We start from the raw sequence: 20,731 nt of genomic DNA on the forward strand, positions 1-20,731 counted from the left end.
CTTGCTATTATGAAATATTAATTGACCGGAAAGAACAAATGAAATGAGGTGCCCAGATAAGCCATAATTAACAATTGCATATTTCCTGTGTGTTGCAAGCCTAGCTGGCTTCATACTTTACCAGGAAGTTTCATTAAGCCTTTGTTCTTGATAACACTGGCGAAAAGGAAGCCCAATCTCAAACATTAAAGTACACTCATCCAATAAAAAAGCAGCTCCTCTACACAAATAAAACAGATACATTACAGAAAATATTATTTAAATTATTTAAAAAAACTAGGGTTCTACTTATATCGCGGTAAATGTGTGTATTTTTCATGGGTTTGTTATGGAATAAAATGATATTTTGCAGACCTGTTTAAACATTAAATAAACCTAAGTAGACAGTATTTCAGAGCACTATAAAAGCCTAAAAATAGTGGTATTTGCTTCCTTACTAAAACAGAGTGCTGTCATTTGTTAAAAGTCAAGCATGCAGCATCCCCCTGCAGTTGCTGCCGACATTCTCTGTGTGATGTGGATTTGCCCATACATTGAGACTGCACGCCTGCATCCACTGAATTGGTTCGAAGTGTAAGGCAAATGTGGAAATCGATTAGAAACAGTCCCAAAACTCAGTTACCCAAAGGGATCTGACATACTTTAATAAAGGCAATATATGCAGCACGTTCGTTGTCATGTTATTTGTCCTATCCAATAATTTAGTTTTATTAGTACCGAGTCAAAACAAAGAAAACGTGCCTATTCAGATCTAAAATTCTGCGTTTAAAAAGTAAGCCGCAGGTTGTTTGAAGGAAGGCGGCTGTGCTAGATCATACCTGTAGTACTGATTTAACTTCAACCTGCGCTGACTTTCCAGTTTGTTTTCTGAAAGCTGTTTATTTTACATTCTGTTCAGCAGCCTTTGTAGAAGCCCTTCATATAATGTGTGATTCTGAAGCTAAATAGCGATCAATAGTATTTTCTCCAAAGACACATTACAAGATGTGCAAAACAGTTACCTCCATCTGCATGTACAGTTTCTTTGGGAAATATCTTGACACGATCAATCACTGAAATATACTTTTTTTTTTTTTTGATTTGTTGTCCATTTCTGTTATTTTACCTCAAATGCTGAAAGCTAGATTTTAGCAACCTAAATCAAAACAATGTAGCACTGGCTTTGTCCCACCCCCTACCGTACAGTACAGGTCACAGAAAAGCCAGTACAGACGCTGATTAAAACATCATTGTTATTTGAATAGTAAACAAGAACATTAGCTGCTTTAGAGTATTTTTTTGTAAATGTTATTTATTTATTTATTTGTCTAAGTGGAATGCACACAGGACAGCGGAGGAATACAAGAAGCCTATCTACGGAAGGAAGATACGTAGTTTGTGTCACTTGCATTGTGCAGTAGTTCATTTAATAAATAAGGCTCTTTTTTTTTCTCTCTTCGTACTTGTCCAGTATGCATTGACCCATAAGAGGTGAATTTTGTGGTGACCCCTAAATTTCCCGATTTCCATAAAATCTGCAAAATTGCTATTTAGGTAGACCCCTAAAAATAACACAAGGTTATGCTATGAAGATTGTTTTCCTGATTACAGTTAAAGACACTATTACTGTACATATACAATATCATTTCTGCAAGTCTCTGGAATATGAACTCGTATATCTAAAATCAGAGCTAAAACGTATAAGAAAGGGTTGTACTAGTAATAGGTAATGTTATGCTTCAATCAGTGGTAAAAAGCACATTTATTTTGTATTAGTAATTTCTATCATTACATAAGTGTTTGTGTGTGTATGCTTTTTGTCCAGATGCTCTGTAACTGAGGCTTGACACAAGTAACTGGATATGAGAACCTAGAGCCCTGCTTCAGCCCTTGGCTAGTGCATTAAGGAATAGAACATCAGCGATACCTGTGAGCTCAGATTGGACACTTAATGGTGTGTCTTGCTTTAGGTAACAGCAGAGCTAGACGCCTGGAATGAAGACCTCTTGAGACAGATCAACGACTTCAACACAGAGGACCTCACCCTGGCTGAACAGCGTTTCCAAAGGCACACTGAGAGAAAGACGGCAATGAGCAACATGACTTTTGAGGTTATTCAACAAGGTCAAGACTTGCACCAGTATATCATGGAGGTCCAGGCTTCAGGTAACAGACAGTGACACAGGCAGGACGTCATTTTAAATGTGAGCACTATGGAAGGGTTAAGATGACTGTGCAAATCCACATAAAACAGTATGGGCAAACAGACAAATGTGAGAGAGAAACTTACAGTAAGACTGCTGGGGTATTATCTGGTCAGATGTTTTAGTTCAGCAGCTGGAGCTAACAGATTCAGATTAGGTTAAGAGAAACTAGAAGCTGCAATCCTTTTACGCTTGTTGTTCATCCATATTATAGTATAAATGTTTTAACCATCAGAGGAAGGCTGAAACCCCTGCATCTCCATTTAAATTGGTTACCGTGCGAGATCTGAATAGGCGCAAGCATAATAGTTCATGAAAGTAGATTGCTGAAAAGTTAATTTATTTGGACTCAAACCAAATGTCATGATGAATGTGTTGATGAAGCATGTTAACAATATTACAAAGCAAAAGCTTGCCAAATATTATTACCCTTTTGCCAAGATTCCTGCTATATTTTAAAGTGGTTTTCTCCCAAACTGTGACATTTCTTTTCCAGATGAGAAAGATACAAAAAAAGTTTTTATTTTATACTTTTCCAGTTAAGAAAAGTTATGCTGTATTTAAGTACAACTTGATATGATGTGTTCAACAATGACCATTTTAAGTGCTTTATTGACAGTTTGATTGGGTCTATTTCTATGATTTAAACAGTGGCATATCTAAACACTGCCTTCCTTTAATGCCAGCTAATTCTGCTGGTGTTTTCCACCAGGGGAGATTTACAGTTTTACTTCATACAATAGAAACACAGTGGGATTAGGTTAGGTTTTTACTGTACATATCGCCATCTCCCATGTACTATGTTGCACTGCACAAGTTTCTCTGGATGTAATCTGTGTTTTTCTATTAGGAATCGAGCTGACTTGTGATAAGGATATGGACCTGGCAACACAAGTGCAGGAACTGCTGGAGTTTCTTCACGAGAAACAGCACGAGCTGGATTTGAATGCTGATCAGACTCAGAAGCGTCTAGAGCAGTGTTTTCAGCTGAGACACCTGCAAGCTGAGGTCAAACAGGTAGGATACTACTGGGGTCATTGAAAACATTCCCTGTAGCTAAACAGACCCTAAGAAATAATACCTGCAGCAACTACAGTACACTCCAGAGTGCAGCCACTGCTTGATTTCTGCATTCTTCAAGGACCATTTAGTATATAAAGAAGGCCCTAAGTTATTGTTGGTATAAAACAGTGGTCCCCTCTGAACTGATTTCAGAAGAGTGACTTTTTCTTTTATAGTTTCCAACACCACAATTGACTTATTTATCATTCTGAGTTTAAAAGCTTTCATCTTTGTCACAAATTGTATTTATGAAAATATTATAGACACAGTTTGGTTGCTAATATGCCTTCATAGCCACTGTGTAACCTCTAGTGTGCTTGGCCTGGAATTTCAAGTACCTTTGAAGATTATTTTATGTATGTTGAACCACAGTGTAAAGTGGCCGCTCGGATTGGAGCAAACCACTGAAGGGGAAGAGCAACTGTGGTGGCGGCTTTGAAGACAGATAGCTGAAATTCCTCTGAGTTGATCAGATAAAGGGATTTAACTTTACATATAAACATTGCTGCTGTTCTCCCTGTCCAAAATAAATATGGTTCCCTCCCTTAAGGGAACCAAAGTTTCAATAAAACATGTTATATCTTGGTAAAATACAACCTTGATGCATTTATTTATATTGGATAACTCCAAAAGGGGCTCGTCGTATTTATCCATACCATCCTGTTTTTGAACAGTGCACCACTCTCCCTAAGAGACACTGATTGATGTTTATAGTAGAATTCACTAGACATGATAAAGGGCTGCGTAGAGGAAAAGACCTTGGGAATTTGATAATAGGAGAGATGTGCTTTATGACTTACTTCCCCCAAGAGGGATTTAGAGCTGGGGCTCCCCCTTTTGGTGTCTCCCTGCGGAGGACAAAGACAGCGGCGGCAGAGCTTCAAAGGTTGGGAAGTGATCTTCACTTTACCCCCAAAGGGAAACTGCTTCTCCGAAGGGGGATCTAGAGGTGAGAAAATGGGAAGATGATAGTGTTGATAGATTTGGTTGGGGGTCCCTTTTCTGGCGTGAACCTTCCCCTGTGGAGGACAGTCAGTGCGGCTAAGCTTCAAAGGTTGGGAAGTGAGCTTCACTTTACCCCAGAGGAAGACCCGTTGCAGAGGTGGAGTGGCAGAATAGAAGAGGAAAGTGTAGTGGGGGAGGAGGGGAGGATGGTGATAAAAAAATCTATTGGTAGGAAGGAAATTTGAGGGGAGGAGCCCTCGCATCATGCCCCCTAAATCACACGACTGTGTTAACAATGAAAGTACCGATGCTACTGCATTATACGTAGGGCCTCTATTTTTTGGTTTTATTAATTTCATTTTTCCATGATTCTTTTGAGCTATTTTTGAGTTTTATGTAATTTTTTTTTTTTTCAGGGCTCTTAATTCAATAATAAATTTCACGCACTGCCGTCTGCAAAAAAAAAAAAAAAAAAAAAAAATGAAAGCTAGCACTGTTAGCTGTAGTATTCATTTTTTAGGATTTAAGGGGGGAAATTTGCAATATCTCAGAACAAAATGGACTTTTCTGACTTTTAACTTTCCTGTAGATATTTTAATAAACCCTTGAAACATAATTACATGGTGGCCCTAGTCGAGCTGTTTGACGATTATTTTTGACGAAGGTGCAATCACATACTGTTGACCTCATCACAGAATTTTAAAGGTTGGTCTTCTGGAAAGTTAGTGATTTTAAAGGCTTTTTCTCTCACGCTTCCAGGTGTTGGGCTGGATTCGGAATGGGGAATCCATGCTCAATGCCAGCCTTGTGAATGCAAGCTCCCTGTCTGAGGCAGAGCAGCTTCAGAGAGAGCATGAGCAGTTCCAGCTGGCCATTGAGGTAATTGCTCTAATAAAGCAAATTGTTTCAATATGCATGTTCAAGCATTTAAGTACATGCAGGTATATATAAAAAATAATACTGGAATTAAACATGCTCTATTCTGTTTAAGCTTTTTAGAACAATCTATTAACTATACTATATATATTATAGTATATATTATTTTTTAACACATTACTTGTCTGTATTAGTTTTAAGGGTATACTGTACTTTTTTTCCTGATAACAAACTGCACAGGAATGTTTGTAGTTTGAAAGCAGTGCCATACTTTTCATGGACTGGATTAATTATGGAAAGAAAACAGCTATGACTTGACCAGTTTAGAACTGTGTTGCAATTTACTATGTAGTTTTCAAGACATATATGAAAGTCTGACTATAATCAGCTGCTCTTAGCTGCCCAAAAAAAAAAAATAAAAATATATATATATATATATATATATATATATATATATATATATAATATATATATATATATATATATATATATATATATAATGTGTCGTAAGCATTAGCAAAAGCCTGCTGGCAATTACTCCCAGACTCAGATGCCAGTGAATTAAGAACATTTTAATGTTGCCAGGAAATGAGTGACAAGACTATTGCATGTATATGTTTTAATATTGGTAAAAGTTACAGTTTAATTTGATTTTTATCTGTATTTTTTATACTAATACAAATGCTAAAAGAAATTTAAGAGTCGTCTTTTTCAATGTCTTTTCACACTATTGAGTGATTAATAGTTATGGATGAGGGTTTATACCTGTAATAAACTGTATAAAACACTATCAAGTGTGTTTTTTCTAAGTGTACAAATGTCTTTTATGTATAAGCATTTTCTAAAATGCAGTGTAAACCAGCACGCTTACTGAAAATTAAAATGTGTTTCATTACTTACATCTCCCATGCTCACACCTCACCCTTTTTACCACACGCCTGGCATTTCTGCACAAACCACACTCATCCGCCCCACACAGTCCCTCTTTCATGCCACCTCACTCCATAAAACCCACCAAAGCGCTCTCCAGGTGCAGCAGAAGGCAGAGGTGTTGCTGCAGGCTGGGCACTATGATCCTGACGCCATCAGGGGCTGCGCAGAGAAGGTGGCTCTTCACTGGCAGCAGCTCCTGCTCAAGATGGAGGACCGACTCAAACTGGTCAATGCATCAGTGGCTTTCTATAAGACCTCTGAGCAGGTGAGTGCTGTTGCCACCCGGTGGGCTATCTTCAGAAGGCATGACTGTGAATGTACAGCTATGGTCAAAGGTTTTAGATCACCCTATAGGATTAACAAATTTTGCTTCATAAAGTCGAATGAAACCTGCTGAATAATGTTACATTAACATATTCAATTAGTAGTTTCGTTGATTACATGATTTTTAATATATTAATATAGTTTTTGTTTTAAATTATGTCTCAATCCTTAAATTCTAGGTGCTGCAAAACTTTTAGCCATAGCTGTATACTGTAGACTACAACATACTTACCTGTCATGAACAAATCCCAAGGTGTCTTCAGGGGACACAATCCGGATGAACCTACTTGCTGAAACATTTGTCTGCATGACTTAAACATTATCTTATGTTTGCAAAAAGCATGAGATACACTCAAGTTTTTACATTATGATTATTCTCACAAAGCATGGACAATGATTTGCATATTATGGTGAATTAGTGTATGGCTGTATTTTTCTAATTGTGTGATTTGATTAGGTCTCCCTATACATAACAAGGAAAACAAGTAATAATCCTTCTCCATTTATACACTATCTAGATTACTACTTCACTGAATGTAGAATGCAATGCAGCAGTACATATAGTTACTGCAGTAATTCTATTACTGTCTGAATAGTTTTTTTTCAAAGGAGATGGCACAGTACAATGAATTATGTTTCTGACAGGTATGCAGTGTACTGGAGAGTCTGGAGCAGGAGTACCGGAGGGACGAGGACTGGTGTGGGGGCCATGATAAAATGGGAGCCTGCGTTGAGACCGACCATGTCCTCCCTCTGATTAGCAAACACCTGGAGCAGAAGGAAGCTTTCCTTAAGGTACAGTCTACAGTCCTGTGCTGAGATTCTAACCCTTACCACACTGCAGTTCTGCTTTGATTCAGTCTCTAGTACAATGCAGTGTCGACTCTCCTTTTATAAGCAGATTTAAAATATTAAACTAAAGTAGAAAGGTCAACGCAAACTGCAATTATCAACTGTTAATATTACAACCCCCCCACACAGAGTAGAAGGGCAATCAAATACTTGAAGCACTTTTTAAAGCTGTTGTTTAAGAGGTTGTTTAAAATATTGTAAAATGTGTCTGTATGTGTTTTTTTCTGCCAGTGAGATTTAGTTTCTGTTTTGTCTGGTATGACCATTAATGTGGTAATGAGTTCTCCTTGTCTGAAGTGCTTCAGTAGATTGTAAAACATTCTCTGGCAGGCCTGTACATTAGCACGAAGGAATGCAGAGGTATTCCTGAAATACATCCACAGAAACAACTTCAGCATGCCTGGAGCAGCAAGTCACACCCGAGGTCCTGAGCAGCAAGTAAAAGGTGTGTGAATGTGCTGCAGATTACAGTAAAGACTGGGAGCTTTACTGGTGATTCATTAACTATCACTGTTGTAGCTCTGTATATTTACAGAGATAGTAACTGTATTATGAGCTTAATTGTGCCCCTTGCCATAATTTGTTAGATGATGCATTTTAAATCTGTAGCTCACAGATTTAATTGAATTGTCCTGGCACAGGAAAGTGTTATGGTTGTCTTCCCCTAGGATTGTAACAGCTGTTTTTTGCTATGTGAATATCGTCCAAATCGCCTTTTTAAAGATCTTTTAGTAAGCACAAACACATTTGAACGGATGTCAGCCACAATGTTTTGAACTTTTGTAACTGCAGCTTGTTGTAGAATATGTGATCTTGTCTCAAAGCATTATTGAAGTTTACATTTCACTGAAGTGAAGTATGCGGGTGACGAGTACCCACATGCACACAGACTGTGAAAATGTAACTGTGCCTTTTCAACCTGTTCTCTCAGCAATTCTGAATGAGCTCCTGCAGAGAGAGAACAGGGTGCTGCATTTCTGGACAATGAAGAAACGCAGACTCGATCAGTGCCAGCAGTTTGTGGTATTCGAACGGAGCGCTAAACAGGTAAAGCAACTAGAGTCAAGTTGGTCAGGGATTAATTTCTAATACGCAGTTAGATTGAAATACTCTTGTCGTTGCAAGCGTAAGAAAACATGGTGATTTCTTCTGAAAGCTTTTTGTAAATGTTATTGTTGTTTTTTTTTTGAGTAATAGAATACTTAGGCTTCAAGTCTAAGTCACAAAAAACGTATATGTCAATGAGAGTCTTAAAATGTTTGTTTTGGCTTCTGCAACAGGCCTTAAACTGGATCCAGGAAAATGGCGAGTATTACCTCTCAACTCATACTTCGCCTGGGGAGTCAAGTGAGAGAACACAGGAACTCCTAAAAGAATATGGAGAGTTTAGGATCGCAGCCAAGTAAAAAAAAAAAAAAAAAAAAAAAATAAATATATATATATATATATATATATATATATATATATATATATATATATATATATATATATATATATATAATATACACATGTGTTGTGTGTATTTAACCTACAAAATTAAAACAACTTCAAACAACTGAGAATGTGATGTGTATTCATAAAAATACTTGATGTTTTATAACTAAATTCCGATGATAGTAAAATCTGAAAAGAATCTGAAAATAATGATTTATGCTATTTTTGTGAAGCCTATTATTTTAAACAAATTATTTTATAAACAAATAGAGGGGTTGTTTTATCTGATCAAAGTCTGCTTGACTAATGTTTTAATCAAATGTCTGATTTTGAAGCAAGACCTTTTTTTTTATTTTTTCTAAAAGGAATAACGTTATTTAACTGTTCTTATGCAACCTAGTTGTTTCTTGCTAGTTATCTTTCATTTGCTTGTATTAATGATCTTATAATGTCCGATCCATTGAAAAAAAACCTGAAGTTTTTGAACAGGAATCTGAATATTCTCTTCCTTTAGCAAACTAAGGAGAAGGTGAAGCTACTCATTCAGTTGGCTGACAGTTTTGTAGAGAAAGGACATGTTCACGTTATCGAACTTAAGAAATGGGTTGCAACTGTGGACAAGCACTACCGAGACTTCTCATTGAGAATGGGAAAATATCGTTCCACCTTGGATAAAGCTCTTGGCATCAATTCCGAGGTAAGTTCCATCTCTATTAGTATCTCCAGCAGAACCAATACTTCTGAATTACTTCCCCCTTGTGCTGCACTTGACTGTAATAAACTGGAACGAGACTTGATTCTCGAGGTTTGCCAGCCTTTATGAAATATAGATGTCTTTTGCGTATAAGAGACATTCATTTTTATCCGATATCTGCAGAATGCTTTCTTGACAGTAGCTTTTCTTTTGAATGAAGGACGGCACAGGAGATCTTAGAACAGAAAATAAATATCGTAATATAAGATTAAAATAAATCAATACATTTCCAAAAGTTAGTTGAAGTTATTTTAAAATTCAAATGTAACATCTCAGTAACGCTTCTCTGCTTATTATACCACTAAATAATACATAAATATTGATCACTGACATGTGTCATATCCTACCAGGTCTTATAACACCACCTAGCACAAAACACAAAACATTATGTAATCAAAAAAACTACAAAATTACGTCGCAAAAGTGTAACAAAAGCCATAATACTAGTACAGTATTTAATGTTAGATATCGAAATGTCCCATTTTCCAATGTTATAACATGGACTCCTGCTGGGATTAGCAAAGACTGGAATAATGCTCCCGTAGCGTTACTGTATTAGCCGCTTGCCAGTACCTCCTCACAAGGAGTCAGCGGACAGCTTTGCTCAAACAGTAAAGATCTGATGTCTTCTGCCTTTTATTATTTTTGATTTAATTATTTTTATTTTTTTTAATTGAAAGGAGCCAGTATCCCCATTAAGAGTAGAATACCCCCTGCCATGGATCAAGATCCTGAAGCGTGGCTATCCGTGGGGCTGATCAGAGATTCGAGCCCAACATATAAAAGGGTCAAAGCATTTGACTTTGATCATTCGCACCTCCTATAATGCATACATATCTTACTCCAGTTATACCAACTACGAACCTTGCTATTGTAAAAATGGCCATTAAAAATCGAACCCATATTGAGTTTCCTTTTGCAAAATGATTCACTGTGACCCTGTTTTCTGAAGGGGAGGTTTCTGAGTTACTGTAAAATGATGCATCTTGTTGTTTGTAGGATAATAAAGACTTGGAGCTGGATACCATCCCAGCCAGTCTCACTGACCCTGAAGTCAAACTGCGGGATGCTAACCATGAAGTTAATGAGGAGAAGAGAAAATCAGCACGGAAGAAAGAGTAAGAGTGCAAAGGATTTTTTTTTTTTTTTAAAGAAATGTATAATTGAGGTGGAGGGTCAAGTATAATGTATAAGTATACTTTACATCTGGTGTATGTGTTCTTGGTTACATTTATATTACTTGACTGTGTTTATTCAATATGTTTTAACAGTTTGTTCTCTTTAATTAAATATGGTTAGCACTAGTCTTGAGTTACGCTGAGGTAGTCTAGGGTTGATGTTGGTTGAAGTTAGTGAAACCAGCTGTTTTATGTATTAAGAGTAGTTCAAAATAAATGGTTGGTTTTAAGCAGTAGATCAATTTTCCCCCAAAACGATTTGTTGCAAAGACAGCCAAATATACAGTAGTAATACATTTATAGATTTTTGAACAAGATTGCAATAATTTATGGAAAAACTGTTACATTTGTTAATTTGCATTGGCAAATCTCCCAGCACAAAAAAATATGTAGAGAATAAACCCAAAAACTGGGGATGGACTCAAGTTATGCACATTGCTGTAATAGCTTCCATTTGTTGTGTGTGAAACATTTTCTGAATAGAAATACTAAAGACTACAGAAGACAGACACCAAAACAACCATCACAGTCTTGTAAAATATATTTAATAAAAGTTAGAAACATGTAATTGTTTTCAATTATTGTTGTGCAAACTGAAATACGGTTTTATTTCCTATTCTCAAGGTTCATTATGGCTGAACTCCTTCAGACAGAAAAGACATATGTCAGGGACTTGCATGAATGTTTAGAGGTAAGTAAATTCTATCATGCAATGTGATTCTGCAGTATGACTTGTGGCAGTAGGTTGTACAAAAATATAAATACGTATAAATAGTAGTATAATTTAATAATATAAACAAACACACACACAAACACACACACACACACACACACACACACACACACACACACACACAGTACATAGTGAGTGTTCGTTAAAGGGATACATTAACCTTGAGCCTCAAAACACAAATGCACAGCAATCAGCTTTAACTGAGTTTAATTTTAATTGTATTTCTTTCTTTCCAGACATACTTTTGGGAGATGACGAGTGGAGTAGAAGAAATTCCACCTGGAATTATGAATAAAGAACATGTTGTCTTTGGGAATATTCAGGAGATATATGAATTTCATAACAAGTATGTTGACAATGTATTTTATGAAAAAAATAAATAAATACAAGACTCGCTCTAAAGTATTTATGGTTGAAGCACGTTTTCTTTTTAATTTATAAAAAAAATGATAAAGTGAAGTAAATAAAACACTTGAAAAACAACAGCCTGAATGAAAATGTAACTTCCACCCACCTACTTTATAATTTGAATGGTAGCTGCTTTTGTTTGACACAGCTGATTACTGTTCTTTCTATGTCACATGTTTCATAATTAAAATCAAGCTCTAAAATATGTCATTCAATATAAATACATACATACAGAACACATGCATTCATTTATTTTTTAAAGAACTGAAGGGCATATTGCACAGTAGAAAAAAGGAGATCACTGAGAGATATACACTGCTAGTCAATGCTCAGATTTATATATTATCAGGCATGCATTCTAGAACAGAAATACAATTTTCTTTAGATATTATCTATCATATTATCTGTAGGTATCTGTCTTTCTACAGTATATCTAGCTTTTGAGAGACTTTGTTGAAATTTTGTATTTTACAAGTGTTGTTATTCAAATATTGTAACAAATAACATTGTTTTTGATTCTAGCATCTTTATCAAAGAATTGGAAAAATACGAGCAACTGCCTGAAGATGTGGGCCATTGCTTTGTCACATGGGTATCTTTGTTTTTATCTACTCTTTAGGATTGTAGTGCTTGTGAAAGGGGAGGGGTTAACAGTAATGGAGTCCTCTAATTGGTCCACATGATTGGTATAGCACAGGCATCTCTAACACCGCTCCTTCATGTACCTTCCCTAATCCGGTTCACCCTCTTTCAATGTTAGAGGGTTACTTTGAAAGGAGTGATAACCAGAGCTTTAAATTCCATTTTCATACCACTTTTTAGTACAAACTACATTGTCACTTGTCAGTGTTTTGATTCTTTACATATCTGCATTACAAAATACAAAGAATTTTCTAATTCAGCACTACTGTATAAAGTCTTTAGTGTTGTACTTGAAAAATCTGAATTTTCCTGTGGTAATGTTGCTGTTGTTAGTAAGGCAATTGGATTTGTAAGCCTTGGTTAGCACTGTTTAAGCGAAAGGCTAATTTGTCATTGATCGACAGATTGTGTTCTATAACCGAATTCCTCGATCAAGAAGTCGTTTGCAATTGTTGCAAAAAATATTTTTGGAATCTGTCAAAGACTTCAAAAGGGAGATACATTGGACTTAAAAGAAGAAAAAAAAAATTAATTGTAAGAACACCATTGATAGCTGGGGGATGTATGGTTACTTGTAATATGCTGGCATAAAGATAGTAATATGTTGGTGTAACTGTAGTCCTTTCTCTTTTTTCTTGTAGGCAGACAAATTCCATGTGTACGTGACATACTGCAAAAATAAGCCTGATTCTAGCCAGTTAATTCTAGAACATGCTGGGAGCTTTTTTGATGTAAGTGGATTTTCAGTATTAACTAGAGTGTTTGCTGCTCTGCCTAATGAACGCAATCTAAAAGTATTTAAGTGACCCTTCTGGGTTGCATCATTCCTAAAATGTGATGTAACCTGATGACACTATTACATTGTTTATTTGAGTATTGTACTGTTACCTTCATGGAATACCTTCAAGATATCATTAATCTACTTTGAGCTGCGTATTTCAAGTTTCCATGCTGTTTGTTTTTAAGCTAGGCATCGTTTACTTCTGTATGTTAAAATATTAAGAAAGAGAGCTCAACAGGGAGCCTCTGGCTTTTTTATTTACTTGTTCCTCCCATGATCTCTTTTTTTTTTTTTTTTTTTTTTTTAAGATCTACATTATTTTATTATTCCACAAGTAAAGCATGTGCATCTGGATGTTTTCCAATTCATACTTTCTTCCTACAGATGGCGCATCACAACTGTTTTTGCATTTCTTATTCTAAGGGACACACTGACAAGCTGCTGCTCACAAGCACGCCTTAGCTTTGATGTTTGCATTCAGACTACATAAAAAGCTATACTAATAAACATTATTAAAACTTTGGATAATGGATAATATAGATACATTATATATATATATATATATATATATAATATATATATATATAACTATATAGATATATATATATATATATATATATATATATATATATATATATATATATATATATATATATATATATATATATATATATATATATATATATATATATATATATGTTTAGGTTATCTAGGTTCACAAGTGTTGTTGTGAACACTGAAACTGATGAACATATGAAACTTAATTGAAATCACCCATGAAACTGATTGTATCTTTTTAATTCCATCTTGTTTTGCATGTTTTAACATCTCATAGTCTTAACTAGTATAAACTAGTTTATAAGTAAAACAAATATTTATGAATTCTGGTAGCATAAGCCAAGTTTAAAGGGCAGAGCTCTCTTGAACTGATGTAAAGAGAAGCTAATGTGAAATGTAATTGAATTTAAATATACATTTCCTTAAGTCATTTTGTAATCTATGTAATATAATATTTTTGCTTGTTTGTCTGTTTTTTTTTTTTTTTAGGAAATACAGCAAAGACATGGCCTGGCAAACTCTATCTCCTCTTATCTAATTAAACCAGTTCAGAGAATCACGAAGTATCAGCTCTTATTGAAGGTAAAAAAAAAAAAAAAAAAAAAAAAAAAGATTTGGATCTTGTTAGTGGTTAGGGAAACTAGTTAGCCCAGTTGCAACATGAAACTCAAAACAACATCAATGCATGCTTGCCTGTCATCCTGGTTTCCTACATATTGATATGTTTATAAAGAATGTCTAAATTTTGAAAAAGAAAACTCAACTGTTAGTTATAAAACCACATAAACACTGTATTTGTATTGTAGGGAAGAGCAGCGCTCGACTAAGACAGATTACGTTTACAATGACTTTTAGCCAGTGTTCTTTTTCTAGAATGTTGGTGTGATCACACCACCATTATCTATACCTTTCAAAAATGTACATATGCAGAATAATTGCACTACTACTACAATGTGTCTCTTTGCATGATATGATGCGAAAGAATAACTTTGATTAACAGGCACAAATGCTTTTTCAATAGGAACTTTTAACATGCTGTGAAGAGGGGAAAGGGGAAATTAAAGATGGTCTGGAGGTGATGTTAAGTGTCCCTAAAAGAGCGAATGATGCCATGCATGTCAGTATGCTTGAAGGTAAGTCTTGAAGGGTTTTTGAAAGGAAGTATAATGAAGGGTCCTGTCACAGGAATAGCTGAGTGGTGACATCAGGCCAGATGCAGGAACACACACAGAAGCAAGTGCTGCAGGGCAAAAGGCGCTGTGGCGCTGTTTATTTTCAAAACAAAAAAATAAAGGGTTTGAACAAAACAAAATCACGAACACTAAGCAAACTAAGTCTGGGCTGGGCAGTATCTTTCACTGATACTTGATTTCTTAGTTTCTTTCGTTTTTAGACGCCTTTTCTCGCTCTCGTTCTCTCCACTACTCTCCACACAGAGTGCAGAAAACTGCAGAATTTTTATACAGGTGACCATCTCCCGATTAGCAACAATTGATCAATGAATTAACCCTGGAGATGGTCACCTTATGCACAGGATTTTTATGATGGGGCTTTCAACCTCATCCATGCTGCCAAACAATAAATCATAATACAATTAAAAATAACGACACACATACACTGTATACATAGGGGGTGGACACTTTGCCACAGGCCCTTACACAGTAATGTATAGCAAATGAACATTTACTGTCAACCTGGTGTAACTGTGAAACAACAACATTTTAAAGACAAATAAACAAAGATTCTATGTCAGGACAGGGAAGCAATACAAGGCCTACTTTTAATAAATCATCAGGTTTTACAAATTGTATGACTATCCAAATCTATTACATTATATACTCTTTCTGGATGCTTTTTGCACACTTTTCTTAGTTTATTAAACATAGACCTGAGTAATAAACCGAATAGTTAAGAACATAAGAACATAAGAAAGTTTACAAACGAGAGGAGGCCATTCGGCCCATCTTGCTCGTTTGGTTGTTAGTAGCTTATTGATCCCAAAATCTCATCAAGCAGCTTCTTGAAGGATCCCAGGGTGTCAGCTTCAACAACATTACTGGGGAGTTGATTCCAGACCCTCACAATTTTCTGTGCAAAAAAGTGCCTCCTATTTTCTGTATAGTTCCAGGTATATATATATATATATATATATATATATATATATATATATATATATATATATATATATATATATATATATATATATATAGCTAATACCTGCTGCACAGGAAGCGAAAATGGTTTGTGCTGAAGGATAGGGGTTTGTGAGTAATAAAGTGAATGTGTTTACACTGACAGGGTTTGATGAAAACTTGGATGTTCAGGGTGAGCTTATCCTCCAGGACTCCTTCCAGGTGTGGGATCCTAAGTCACTCATTCGGAAAGGACGAGACCGGCACTTATTTCTCTTTGAGATATCGCTGGTGTTTAGCAAAGAAATAAAGGACTCCTCAGGACGCACCAAATATGTATACAAGAACAAATTGCGGGTGGGTTTTCATTCATATATATATATTTATACACACACACACACACACACACACACACACACACACACACAAACAAACATATGAAGGTTTAAATAGAAACAAGTGAGTAGTTGCCATAGCATCAAAAGCCTAGAAGTACCTCCACTGTTTGTTTTCAAATACACTTGCCCTTGACAAAGGTATGTTAGACATACCAAAACATTGGGTCTTTTGAGCAAAAACTATGTATGTATGTAGGTATGCTTATGGCACAGATGTGGAATGATCATTTATTTTCAAATGACCGTTGTATGCCAGTAACAGTTACCAGTTAGCAACCAGTTATGCCTTTGGTTTTTATTTCCATCCCCCCTGTTGCAGTAATTATCAAGAAACAAGCGTAAGAAGATTACTAACCAGTACTGATTACCAGATTGTCCTATTCTAACATCTAATGTGAAATCCATATTTATAATATTCCATAAGCCGACACAAATGCATGTTTTGTTACGAGTGCTTTATAGAGGTTACAGTGTAGAGTAATATGCTTTAAAAGTGTGGCGCGAAATAGTAAGACAGGCAAACAGGTGCTGAATGTTTAAAGCATGGACAGATGGAGCATTTTTACACCTTGATCAGAGTTCACTTTGATAATGTACTAATAACAAATGTCCTTCTGAATATGGGCCATCTGTTGCAATAGCACAATTAATGAATATGAATAGAAAGAAAAAAATATATATTAGTAATAGTATTATTGTCAGTATTAATAAATATTAGCTTAGAAAAACAGATGAACCATCTAAAAAGTACATAGAGCTTGTTTTGTTAGCTTTTTTTATATGTGGAATCAAGTTAATTGTCACCTTGTTTCTAATTGTATGAGTAGACTTCTGAACTGGGGCTGACCGAGCATGTGGAAGGAGACCCCTGTAAGTTTGCTTTATGGGCTGGAAGAACCCCATCATCTGACAACAAGACAGTTCTCAAGGTACGTTGTATAAATCTAAATACAACGGTCTTTCCTGGTCTGAGTAAGAAATGGACTGAAAAGATGAACTTTGAATTTAGTGATGGAACGGCAATACTTTGCTGGCAAAAACATGTAGGAAATTGTGAGCCATTGTGACAAGGTCTAAATGATCAGGTAATAATGCCTAAGATCCAAGGAATGTGACCCAGCGTTATCTTACCGGTCACTTATTTGGATCCAGCCAACACTGGTCTGCTGGCTACTGAGGAATGAATTACCCTCTCACCTCCAGGACAGAGCACAGTAACATGAAGTGTTAGGAAACCTACATTGATTCTGCAAATGTTTTATTTGTGGAGAGAACTTTAGAGAACTTTAGTGCTGTCAATCTGCAACCTCTCATTTGCCTCCAGAAGCAAGCTCACAGATACTGCTCTTACTGATGAGTTGTGCCTTCAAGATGGAATGTTTCTTGGTAATTTCTAATTTAATCCTATATGGAACCCTAATTGACACAATTTTTTTCTGATTGTTGAGATGAAATATATACAAAAATAATATATTCTTTATTTTGAATGTACCATTGTAAAAGTAGTACTTTTCTAAATATTGAACTGTACTTGCCCAAAGTCACTGACACATGCTTTTGTTGTATATTTTGAATTTTCAAACTGCAGGCATCCAATATTGAAGCAAAACAGGAGTGGATAAAAAATATCCGTGAAGTTATTCAAGAGCGAATGATTCACCTTAAGGGGGCTTTGAAGGAACCTATTCACATGCCCAAGACACCAGCCAAACAAAGGAACAACAGCAAAAGGTGAACTCGATATTCTGCATCCCCACTTTATCAGGATGACGTTTATGGTTATTAAGATGACAATGACAGGACTTATGATGTTATAAGGAACAATGTGCATTATGCATGATTATCTCTCAGTTTTAAAAGACACTCTCCATAGATCGGTTTGCACGCATTAGAGTGTCCCTTTCAGTGACAATATTTAACTCTGTGTTTAGTTTAGGTAAATAAACATAATGGTACAGCATGTGCTAAGTACTACTGGATAGGGATACTCTGTTTATGAAAGAAAACATGGACACTGCACTATGTGCCAACCAACATAGGGGTGTAACTTAAAAGACTTTTCAAAGTGAAGTTTAACTGCACAATGGTGAGGGGAGCAATGAAAAATGTAATGGAGCTGATAAAAGGTAAGATAATGGATTTTAAAACCTTAGGGACTACAGCTAACTAAAGCTGTCATTAAGTTTGTTCTGTGCAGTTTGGTAAGGATACACAATAACTTTATAAATGTCTGGTTTCTGTTTCTAGGGATACCGGAGAGGATGGTGACAGTCAGGGAGATGGTAGTAATCAGCCTGACACCATCTCTATTGCATCGAGGACATCTCAGAATACAGTGGACAGTGACAAGGTAGGAATGCTTGGGTTAATTAAACACTAGCAGGGTTTCAGCAGATCCCCTCTCTCAAAAAGGTACTGTATTTAACAGGCTCCACAAAAAAAATAAAAAAAAATAAAATAAAACTTAATTAAATGTATAAATGTAAATTTATGCTTTAAGGTCAACTGAACAAGTTTGTTGTCATTCATAAACAAAATAAAAATAAAAAAAAACATAGCAATATTTGTTTCCTGAATAAACAACCCCCTTAAATGTGTTCTACTCACTATCAAGGTCTCAATTGAGACTCAACCTGCCCTTCTCACCTCATATATACAGAGTAGCAGGAGGCACCACCCCTTTGTAGTCAGCTGACACATGAGTGACAGTTGGAGAAGTTCATAATGAGGTTTTATACCTTTTTTTTTTAATTTAAAGCAGGGACTTGATCAGGTTTCTCCAGCGTGTGGCCTTTACAGTTAAGCATAAGATAGCATATACATATTTGTAATTATAAAATAAAATATAAAACAAGGTTAAGATAGACATAACCATGTCTTTCAATGAGGAAATATTTTAACTTTTATTTTTAGTTGTGAAAGTCTTCCTCTACAAATAGGAAATCAAAATTTATTGTAAAAAAATGGTGCATACCAAGTCTGATAAATATATAAATTAAGATCCATTTAGTCTCCTAAGAGAACTCTGTTGAAGTCATTTCTATGGGGACAGCTTTATTGCATCATTAAAGTGAGAGCTTTGATATGCGCTTCATCTTCGTAACTATAAGCAGGTTTCTGTCTTGTTCTTCCCTTTCCCTAACCCCATCTTTGGGAGGATCTCTTACCCTCAAGAGATTCTCATATAGAGAAGCAGGCTGATGCAGCTGCCAACTGTGCTATTGGTCTGGCCTGAAGCCATGTTCAGGCAGGACTTACTATGCAGTGAGGTCCAGATGTACTTTCTCTCTTGAAGCATTTCTCATTATACAGAATGACTTGACAGGTTGCTTGCACATCCTTTAACAAACCATTTTTTGTATTAATTTCGTGGAATAAGAAAGTTTATAGTTCTGATCCTCCCTCTCACTCCCACCCTTCAATTTTTATTTTTTTACTTCCATGCTGTGTAAAAATTAGGTAATGGTCTTTCTTGATTTAAAAAAAAAAAAATGTTTAAACAGGTTAACCCTATTTATGTTATTTGTGTAATGTTCTTCCTCTTGCCAATTTGCACAGTAAATTTACAAAAGAGTGGTTCTTAATTTAGTTCTTGTTCTGTATCTAATAACATATTGTAAACATGACTTAAATAATTGACTTTAACTGATGCAGAGGATCAAGGAAACAAGTGTTATTAGATACACATTAAAGCTAAGTAAGTAAGCTTTGATGGTTTTTGTGTAAGGCGATCATTTGAATTGGTCACACATTTTAGTTTTATAATATCACAGTACTTGTTTTGATTTTCATATTCCGAAAGTACAAATATAAAACCACAACAAATGCATTGCAAAACAGAAATAGAAGCTTATCCAATTTCAAAGATTTAATATGTAGAACTCTCAGACAGGGGGGTCCTTCCTATGACAGACTTGAGAAATACCTGAAGAAATACTGATGTGTCTGCTGCTTCAAGAGTTTAGAAAATGGCTGACCCTTGGTCCCCAAACAACTGCAGAATGAAATTAGTTAAATAAATTGTTCACTAACAGAGAGTGGGCATTGCCTAATGAAGTCATTCTTGGATATATACAGTTACTGTTTGTCCAATGAATGAATCATCGGTGTGCCTCCAGGAACCCTGCCCATTTCTGCACTCACTTCCCCTTTTTCCCAGACAAAGTAACTGCTTCACTGCAGCAAAGACTCAATAAACCACTCCTTCCTATTCTGAGATATTGGAGACATTTCACTTCTGTTTCTCCCACACCAAAACTCTTCTTTTACAAGCAGTTAGGGGTTATTTGAATGGCATGGTACTTTACACCCTAGCTCTTTTAGAGCTATAAATACAGTAGGTTTTAACCAGAGAGTTATCCAAACCAAATTTGATTGAAACAGGCCCAAATTTAACTTGTATTGTACAAGTGCCAATTTCTCTGGATGGAAGCTTTTTGTTTTGTCCCTTCCAAACTGTCTTGTGCACCCCACCCTTATTGTCTCTGGACTCTAACAAGTTATAATAATGTTCATTTCATTTATTTTTTAAAAGCCTG

At 35.7% G+C, this 20,731-nt stretch overlaps 1 protein-coding gene across 1 annotated transcript in view; it reads left to right on the forward strand.

Annotated features, from left to right (window-relative positions):
- Positions 1-20,731, forward strand: part of LOC121322304 (kalirin-like) — a 152,184-nt gene that overhangs the window by 90,887 nt on the left and 40,566 nt on the right. Inside the window, 20 exon segments of the mRNA XM_041262089.1 lie at positions 1,950-2,145; positions 3,034-3,200; positions 4,950-5,069; positions 6,046-6,264; positions 6,969-7,118; positions 7,506-7,620; positions 8,107-8,222; positions 8,456-8,577; positions 9,099-9,306; positions 10,363-10,481; positions 11,166-11,232; positions 11,511-11,620; positions 12,205-12,274; positions 12,966-13,055; positions 14,153-14,245; positions 14,685-14,796; positions 15,962-16,152; positions 17,021-17,122; positions 17,782-17,924; positions 18,441-18,543. Coding sequence (XP_041118023.1) covers positions 1,950-2,145; positions 3,034-3,200; positions 4,950-5,069; positions 6,046-6,264; positions 6,969-7,118; positions 7,506-7,620; positions 8,107-8,222; positions 8,456-8,577; positions 9,099-9,306; positions 10,363-10,481; positions 11,166-11,232; positions 11,511-11,620; positions 12,205-12,274; positions 12,966-13,055; positions 14,153-14,245; positions 14,685-14,796; positions 15,962-16,152; positions 17,021-17,122; positions 17,782-17,924; positions 18,441-18,543 — 2,613 coding nt within the window.

This window comes from Polyodon spathula, chromosome 10 (genome assembly GCF_017654505.1).
Source record: "Polyodon spathula isolate WHYD16114869_AA chromosome 10, ASM1765450v1, whole genome shotgun sequence".
Lineage (NCBI taxonomy): Eukaryota > Metazoa > Chordata > Actinopteri > Acipenseriformes > Polyodontidae > Polyodon > Polyodon spathula.